General features: G+C 35.5%; 1 protein-coding gene across 1 annotated transcript; it reads right to left on the bottom strand.

Annotated features, from left to right (window-relative positions):
• Nucleotides 1–5,311: 5,311 nt before the first annotated feature.
• LOC140165181 (uncharacterized) lies at nucleotides 5,312–9,375 on the bottom strand. The gene is made up of 2 exons (XM_072188624.1): nucleotides 8,651–9,375; nucleotides 5,312–7,247 (listed from the first exon to the last, which is right to left on the bottom strand). Exons 1-2 carry the CDS (start codon nucleotides 9,252–9,254, stop codon nucleotides 7,084–7,086), a joined length of 768 nt encoding a protein of 255 aa, XP_072044725.1. The 5' UTR covers nucleotides 9,255–9,375; the 3' UTR covers nucleotides 5,312–7,083.
• Nucleotides 9,376–9,749: the final 374 nt, after the last annotated feature.

Here is a 9,749-nt window from a genome sequence, read left to right on the forward strand (position 1 = left end):
TCATAGCAGAGAACCAAAATTGCAGGAAAAAAACAAAACTTGCAGGATTGCAGGGAAGAACCAAAAATTGCAGGGAAGAACCAAAAATTGCAGGGAAGAACCAAAAATTGCAGGGAAGAACCTAAAATTGCAGGGAAGAACCAAATATTGTGTAAGAACCAAAATTGCAGGGAAGAACCAAAAATTACAGGGATAAACAAAAGTAACTACATGTAACTGCCCTAAACCAAAAACAAAATGTCTGCTTACTCTGAACAAGTAAGATCTGGTGCGGTAAAGATTTTCCCCCCTGGAAGACACTAAATGACCCCATAATGTCACAAAGATCTTACATTTTTTGGCAAACATTTAGAGAATTTTAGTTTTCATTCTATTTCAGTGAAAATCAATCTAATTTGGCCAAAACACAGCGGTTGTTAATTTCATACAGCAAAATAAAATAACATAAATCACCAAAATGCAAAATCTGGGTCGGTCGGGCCCATAGAACAGTGTTCTTTGCCTAACAAACATCAGAGAAAAAAATTTAAGAAACAGACATTCACTGCAAAATATATTTCCATATATGTATGATAGTAAATAACAAAACTATAATTAAGCATTACTGTTAATGTGTGAACTGATAGCACTCATATCAAATGCGTTTCTATATAGGCACTACATTTATATTGCATCTTGCTGCATTTATACAATTATATACAGGGTGACTCAAAATGATCTGTACCCAACTTTACTCATTTTTGTCTGGATTTTTCTTTTTGTGGACACCCTTAATTAAAATTACACTGCGCTAATGCACAGTAGAGTGTTGTTTGTACCTTCACAGAAATTCAGAATTTGAGAAATTCATTATTTCAATCAAAATATATGGCAATTTCTTCAATATAACTGCCCATTTTCATGTAAACACAGGTGTGTAAATTGCTGTGCCATGCATATGGCAGCTATTGCCCCGACATGTACTGTAAAAAAAGTCAATATTTTCGCGAGAAGATATTTTTGCGATTTTGAAGATTTTGTCAATTGCGCGAGAATTAAATTTTGCGGTTTTGATATTGATACAATAGAAACCTAATGCAAAAGGTTATTTTCGCGAGTTTTTATTTTCGCGATTTTATGTCCACTCACGAAATTCGCGAAAATAAAAACCTCGCGAAAATGTCTACTTTTACAGTATACAATAGACAACATACATCCCGCAGCATTAAGAGATTTAAATACTGCTTTATTATTTTTAGGTTTTTTGTATGTACAGATCATTTTGACCCAACCTGGCTAGTAAAACTAAACAATAACATTCTCGTTCAACATTTCCCCTTCATTTTCTCCATTGGTAAAGCACAAAAAATTAAATGCCCGAAAATTAACTCTTACAAATGATTGTACAGAACTTTGAGAAACAAAATGTGAGTGTGTGAAAATAAATAAAACCAGGGCTGTCAACTCTCACGCATTGGCCGTGAGTCTCACGCATTGGGTCACTTTCTCACGGTCTCACGCCAAGGTAGTATAATCTCACGCTAAGGTAGTAAAGCTCACGCAAAAGCTGGAAAATGAGTAAAATCTCACGCATCGTCATGAATAATTTGTTGCTCCTACCCCTACCCCTTCCGCTTTTCACATTCTCGAGCGCCGTGGCTCAAATAATCATGGTACAAAATGAACATTGGAGTCGGCAAATCCCGGTACGTCTCTATCTCACGCCAAGCAATTCCAGAAAGTTGACAGCCCTGTAAAACTACTTGTTGTTTTATAGAACAAGTCAGAGAAGATCTATGTTACTCTTCCCAGAATCCTTTGCCATATCATTCATGTGCAGTCCCTGATGAGTGGGCACTTCTGTGTTTGGACTTTCCGACTTGTATTAAAGACTAAGGACATTGTAATATCTGTAATAAGCCCAATCGGCATTGGAAGTTTGCAATGCATTGTAGGACAGTTTTTGCAGTTTTAGGACACTTTGACCTTTCAGAAAATTCAGAAATATTGGGTTTTTGTACGTTCAAAATATAAATCTAAAATGTTTTACAATATTTAAAACAAATATAAAAAATATTAGTGTTTTATAAATTGGTATTTGGTATTTTTAATGATCAAAATTGTGACAATAATAAGAAAATTAATAATAATTACGTAAATTTTCCCGATATGTCAGAGGTCAAAGTGTCCCAAAACTGCTCTCAAAAACCGGAAGTTAGAATGGCGATTGGACTTATTATTGTAGAAAAATTAGCTACAAGCAAATGGGGCTTCATCATTTTCAAATACTGCTGTTTTCCTCATTATTTGCCAACATTTTCATAATGTTAATTTTTATCCTTCAATTGCAATTTCTTCCTTGCAATTTATACACAATTTTAAATTTTCATATTTTCACCGTAGGCCTTTATTGGAAAATATCCAATTTGAATTTCATAAATCGATAAGTACCCCTTTGAATGTCTTCATTAACAATCTCCATGTGGGTTTAGACTGCAGATGACAAGTTTCAAATTCTGTTTCAAATATTCACAAATTTTAGTAAATTTCATGACCAAATTTGGAATCAGCATGAAAAATCCATTTTAAAAATGAACACAAACAAGCATAGTATTGGTTAAATGGTTCATCAGATAGCTCTTCATATTATGTGAAAATCACAACTTTAGGTTGAAGCCTATGGGCCTAAGGGCATGAAGTGAGTAAGGGCATGAAGTGAGTAAGGGCATGAAGTGATTATGCTGATTCTAAATATGGTCATGAAGATGTACAATTGTGACATTTCAAAATTATGACATATGTTAAAAGTAAATTTGGAACTTGTGTTCTGCAGTCAATACCCGTGTGCAGAGTATCATATTATACAAAGCCGCATGTCCAATAATTGATATTGTTTTTCCAACAGCTAATGAACAGCTGGTATTTTATACCAGTAATAAAAGGAATTATGATTAATTAAAATCATAAACTTTTCCTATAAATATTGATTACTCAAAACAATTATTAACTGATTTGACAATTTTTGGAAGCAGAGTTTACAATAAATCTTGACACGCAAAAACACAAAACAATGAAGTAAAATTATAAATATATTTAAAAGCTGTCACTTTCCCCTTGCTTAATTTCCTGAAAATAGTAAACTATAAATGTCTCATAAAGATAATATTTCTACAATTTCTCATGTATTTCTATATTTGGGGAAAGTTCCCATAAAAATGACAAATGTTTGCAGCACACATCAGCTTCCTGATTCCGAGGGCAGCACCATGGGGGTGGGAGCAGCAAAATAAGGGACAACATAACAATTTAAAGAGATGTGACCTGATAGTCAACCTCATCAGCCCCCATTTTTCTTCATTAATACTGAGATTTTGGCACATGAAGCTCATATTTTTTTCATTACCCCGGTCAATACCCTAGTAAAATGTAATGCCTGCGTAAATGATGTGAAAATAAAATGTGAACTGTGATAATTACCACGTATCCTATGGGGCATTGTGCATGTTTTGTCTTATCATATCAAAACCACTGGAGCAATACAACTAACTCATTTGGAAATAGAAGAATATGAAAAGACACACCCCTTTAGAAGATTTCTAATTTTGACTGGGAGAAAGTGTGTGTGGGGGGGGGGGAGGGGGGCAAAACCCGAAGTTTGTTTGTTTAAACGGTTGCTCCATGTGGAGACACACTTGGGTCCTGATGGGACCAGGCTCAAACAAAATGCTCAAGCCAGGCTAAAAAGTCTAGATATAAGCATGCTGGCCTATGGAGAGAGAAGTGAGAAACAGATTTGAAGATAAACAACAAGGAAAAGAAGGCCACTCCCAACAATCAAGTGAACAATTGGGGAGAAAATCCCCTACTCTCCCCACTTACACACATACAGCCACTCATCTACAAATAATACATAATATCAGGATCAGATTTGCAGATTACTCCACAATTGATGTAATTACTAATTTACAACCAACTGTTGTAATTTCCGTTACTGAACCAGATGGTTTTCACAATCAATAGTATAAAAATATAACACAAAAGTACATTAAAATATGAAGGACATGTAACACAAGCTACATCACAATGTGCTATTCTATTAAAATTCCACACTCCCCCTGTGGAAGATTTTGGAAATATATTCCAAGGGGTATAAAATGGAATGAACACATTAGGCAGCTCTGTTTGAAATTCATATACATCTGAGAGAAATTCAATCTTCCACAGAGGGAGGATGAGTTTCATATAAGTCCATTAATGTGCTAATTCCATTTGAAATTCATACTCCCTTTGTGGAATGTGGAATTTAAATGGTATAGCCCAATACATTTGTAGCTTAAAGAGACATTCTGAATCTGAGATCTGTCGATCAATCCCACATTTTTCCCACACATGTCATTTTTTTCACATTTACATACATGTATGTAATACTTTATAATGTGGGAAGCAAACAAGATGCCATCCTTCCTATACAGGAAGTATGTTCGTTAGGAGGCTGACCTCCTCCCTTTCTGAAACACAAGTGTGAAATATGATTCCAACCCAAAAAGTCAGCTTTGACTGATATTTTAGCGGGTTTGCCATCAGACAAGTATTTCAATTTCAATACAATCTTTTAGCCCCCCCCCCCTCCAAAAAAATGTTTGCTTGTTCTCACCTGGCTGACCTTTATCTTGAAAATCTGGAAAAAGGTTTTTACTGTACAAAAGAATAAAATATCAACACTAATTAGCACACTTGTACACATGCCTTTTTTACCAGTGCAGTGCAGCAGCAGTAGCACCCCCTATGTCCACTTTTTGCTATTTGTTTCCATAAAAAGGTCCAAAAGTGGGAGAACAAATTGACAAAAAGTAGTGATAAGGCATTCAAAATTGCACAATTTTTCATAGGGAGGGGGGTTAAGTTCACTTAATTTAGAAAAAATCTGCAAATTATATGCAGGGGAAAAGGGTTGTAACTTTTGGGAAGTCCCACACCCCCAACATAAATCCTGCATACAGGCCTGAGTTTTAAAATCAGCTGATACAGTACACACACACATCATAAAATATGGCAATTATTATACAGGACATTATATAAATATGGAATTATTTAGTACCGGTAAATGGCAATAGGTATATTCCAGTTGAAATCCATACACTGCCTTTGGCAGACGTGACCTTAATCTTCCATAAAGGGAGTATGGACGATTAAGGTCATGTCTTCCAAAAGGGGGTGTATGAATTTCAACTGGAATAGACCAACATACATAAATCTCAAGTATTATAATTAATAGTACGTTTTGTTCTTAGGCAACAACAAAAAAACAGTCCTACGGGCAAGCAAACTTGCCAAGTAGGGTCGCTGGGTCGGTTTGTCAGGATTCTAAACATTATTTTGTGAATTTCTTTCTGGAAGAGGCTAAATTAGATGTCCTCAAAAATCAAAGCAGTCAGGCCCTGGTTTTCTGGTTTCTTTGTCGCCTTAGAAAAATTATTTACGAGAGACAAGTTTCTCCCGGTCAACAAGGAACTTTAAACAGCTACAGTGTAGATACCAAAGGTATCTCATCTTGTACATAAGTTATGTATAATATAGATTGTATAATAATGTTTGGGTTTCATTTTTTTTTTTTTGCTTTTTTGTTTTTGTTTTTATTATCAAACTACAGATTGTCAGAGCATCGGATGATTGAAATAAATCATTACTCACATACAAAATACTATACCAGGGGATTGAAAGTGATGATTTTCACTTTTAGTTAATTCAGGGAAGGGAGTACTTATCATATCACTAAGGGAAACATCAAAGAACACCGCTAACCGGATATATTTTCATATCTAGTCAGCAAGTGCATACTTACGTTTGATATCTATCTAGTCAGTGAGAGCGTATTGCGTAAGCATGATATGCATATACAGCGAGATACATATATAAAGGCGATTCAACAGATTTTGTGTAATATGTTTTTGTCTTTTTTTAAACAATTGAATGCTTAAAAACTCAATTATTTCAATATTTAGAATCACTTAGTGGTATGATAAATTTGCAATGAGGTACAGCGTTGGTATGTATGGTAATGGAAAATATTGTGCGCTAGTGTCATACTCGGCTTCACCCAGTATGACAATTTGCACACAATAATTTCTCATACCACACCTCCGCTTCACACAATAACTAATAATATTTTGTGAGCATGAAGGGGGTAATTAGTATTGAATTTGAATGACACAATCGATGCTACGATATTCAACAAGATATTTTTATCAAATTATCAAATCTACTTTCAGATCAGCTTGGCAGGAAATGGAATACAACTACAAATTTAGAAAAGCACATTTTTTTTAAAAAGTTAAATGTTTGTTCTCTTTTTTGTTTTTGTTTTTAGTGTGAAATTCTTAGTTGTTTTTCTCTGATGAAAGACGAGGTATATTTACATAATTATTTTGAATCAATTTACAGATGAGAGTATGTAAGCAGGGAGAGAAAGAGTCCGACTAGTCCTTCCAGAAGTACCTCCGCAGCTGGTGGAAGTACATGTAGAGCTACAAAGCCACAAGGCCAACATCCTTGCCTCAGAGAGCTGCAAAGCCACCATGGCAACATCCTTGCCTCAGAAAGTCAGCCAATATAGTCTGCTTGAAGGATCAAGTCCAATATAAAATTGGATTGATTGAGTCCATATTTATTGGTCAAGCTATGACAAAAAAGTTAAGAGCACTGCAAGCCTGGTTTTGTTGATCAGCTAATTAGCGTGATTGTTTATGCATTCATGCTCGTATAAAAATCAACAAAGAAACTCTGAAGAATTAAAAAATTTACATTAGATTGTCTATGGTTAAGTTTATAGATCGTCTTGTACATGAAGCAAAAAAATAGCATGTCTCAAAACTGCTTGTTTCACAGTGTGCATTTGCCTTGAACAAAATTGGCCAATTTAATTTTTAACATGTCTAAAAGCTCTATTTTGATTGGTTTTTACTCAGATAGTTATATCATGTAATAACCAATCAGGGACACTGTAAGAAAGCAAGCTTTGAGACAGACTATTTATTTGGCCTAATTACTATTAAATTAAATCTCTAGAAATGTCTTCATAAATTTACTTTACTTATTGCTTACTGATTACACATATCTCTGGTTTTCTTCTTCATCTTCCATAAAGCTATCGCTATCATGCTCTGTTAAATCAGGAAGCCTTCTATACTTGTTTCCTTGGAAGTGACGTCTTGGGTGCTTGATACTACGACTCATATGAGACAGGTGGGGCGGGATCTTCTTCAATATATCTGTGATAAGAATGAGAATACAAGAAATCGTTTGAATTACATGTAATTGAATATAAAGCACAAATGGGCTTCTCCTGTGTGGAAGATTAATTGAGGTCATACATAGCGTGTGTATGGATTTCAACCGGAATAGCCCATCTTGGTTGTGTATGCATTAAAAAGCCATATGATTTCCTTCAAATTTTAATTTTGTTATTCTATACCCAAAATGCTGAAATTTAAATACATTGAAAGAACCCCCGCAAGTTTGCTATTTTGGCTGTTTATATTAATCTGGGTGGGGGGGGGGGGTTATGAGAATTTACTCTGTTGACCTACAAACATGACAAATTGTCTGTTACCATTTGGGATTTGTGTAAATGTCTTACAAAATATCAGACTTGAAAATAATTTGAAAATGGCTTCAACAGGCGACTTTTCTAAAAGGTTATCCCCCCTCCCCCAGTAAACAAGATATATCCTGGCTGGTCCAATTTATGTGTACTATTTTGTTTTAAAATGTTATTAGTGCCTATTCATTTAAAGTGCCTCTGTGGTATGTGTGGGGGGTGTTTGTGGCGGGCTGATAGTTTGGGTGGGGGTGTATGTAAATGTGTGTGGAGATGAAGGTGGGGTGAGCTGTATGAGTGTGATTTTGCCTCAGCAAGTGCAATTAATTTCTTTGAGCAAGTACTTGACACAACAGGTACTTAAGCCTGGCAATCTGCTCCATAAGGGTTGCCACCCCTAATTGGGCTATTCCACTTGAAATCCCTACACCCCTATAAAATATATGACCTTTAAATCTCTCACACAAGGGCTTAGGCATCCAGCTGTGTAGGGAGTGTTTTACACACCCAAATTTGTAAATACACACCCAGTTTTTGCCCACATGGCCTATACTTTATACACAAATCTTTAATTTACACACCCATTTTTTTAAATTTACACACCCAAACCTTTGAGTCCTGCCTAAGACCCTGCTCTCACATGGGACATTTAGATTTCAAATCCCAATTGAACTTCCTGTGTAGAAGATTATGGGGTACAATTACCGAATAGGGTGCAACTTGCTAGACTTGAGTCCAGTCCTCGTTTACGGAGTTTAGGGTTAGGGTTTAGGTAGGGCAGTCTTGTAATAAGATTAGTAGAGTTGCACCCTATTCGGCAATAGCTCCGATTATGGTAATGTATTAGAGATTGTATGGATTTCAACTAAAATAGCCCATTTTTCTCCTGTCATGTATAGCAATGTTATTGATGTTTTGAAAAAGTTTGCAGTGTTTTTTATTTGCAGTTTAATTTAAAGCCTAGTGTCAAAAATTACTTTGCAGGTTTTTTAATTTTAAAGAAATTAGAAGTGAAAAGCATTATAAAACACCTCACAAATATTTGCATCTAAAACAGTATCCATGGCAACTTACTTTGAATATTCAGTGATGAATTCATAGTCTCCATCTCCACTCCGTCATCTTGGTTATCATCAGAAAATGTATCAAAATCATTACGTCTCCTTAACAGACCTGTGTACAACACTGCTATAGTGAGTATCAATAATACTGATAGCAAACTCCCTGCTGCCCAGTACGCATCAGAGGATAACGGTCGTGTCCTTGTTGCTAAGCAACCATTTGCCAGGGTGCACTTTCTGTCCGCTTCTCTGTCCTCAACTATTTCTACCTCTGATCCTGTTATAGAGGTCGTTTCTATGTCCGCAGTACTGCTTGCTCTTGTAGTAGACACATCTTTATGAGCACCCTTATGTTTATTCAAAATACTATTAATATTGATTTTTGCAGATATCGACGTTGGTGGCACTTTTGTAGATACATGTACTACCGGTTTCTTAGGTTTCTGCACTGGAGGGGGCCCTGCCAGCCGTCGTTTTCTCAACCACTTGTTTCTATCATCTTTGTAATCAACCTTTGTGCTAATTTTAGCATCAAGTTTTGGCATAATCTCTCTTGTTCCGCTTGATTTGACTAATATTGGTTCTTTCGGCTCGGATAATTTGGAGGACGGCAGCATACTGATATCAGTCTTGGGATTTTGACTAAAAATTTCTTCAAATTTAACAAAATTATTACTTGTATCATCCTGGAGAAAATTATTTGAAAGACTCAAAGTACTTTTTTCTGATAAATCAACCATCCCTGAAAATGTTTGGTGCTTACGAAAATGTGAAAAAAGTGGATTAATAACTGCATTGTTTTGCTCAAAATGGGAAGGAATTTTTGTTTTTGCTGATATTAGTAATAATAATACATTATTTGTTTCATCCAATTTCTCAGAATTGGAAAGAGTATCAATGTAAGAAGTTCTCTCATTGGTTGACAACTCAGGAGAGTCAATGTAAGCAGTCCTCTCATTGGTAGTTGACTCACGAGAGTCTATTTGAAGATACAGTTTATCCTGTTGAGTAATTGTGATACTGTCGTCTAGACTTCCTCCTCCTGGTACATTATTTACAAATATTTTCTCTCCACCTTGAGTTCTTGCAGAATGTATGGGTGTCCTCAATAC

Source organism: Amphiura filiformis, chromosome 11, assembly GCF_039555335.1.
Source record: "Amphiura filiformis chromosome 11, Afil_fr2py, whole genome shotgun sequence".
Classification (NCBI taxonomy): domain Eukaryota; kingdom Metazoa; phylum Echinodermata; class Ophiuroidea; order Amphilepidida; family Amphiuridae; genus Amphiura; species Amphiura filiformis.

Excerpts from the sequence above, each read along its gene's own strand:
- LOC140165181 (XM_072188624.1), bottom strand. The coding sequence starts at position 9,254 with ATGCTGCCGTCCTCCAAATTATCCGAGCCGAAAGAACCAATATTAGTC. Across the intron at positions 7,248-8,650 it reads TTCATCACTGAATATTCAAA|ATATATTGAAGAAGATCCCG; the intron begins GTAAGTTGCCAT and ends TTCTTATCACAG.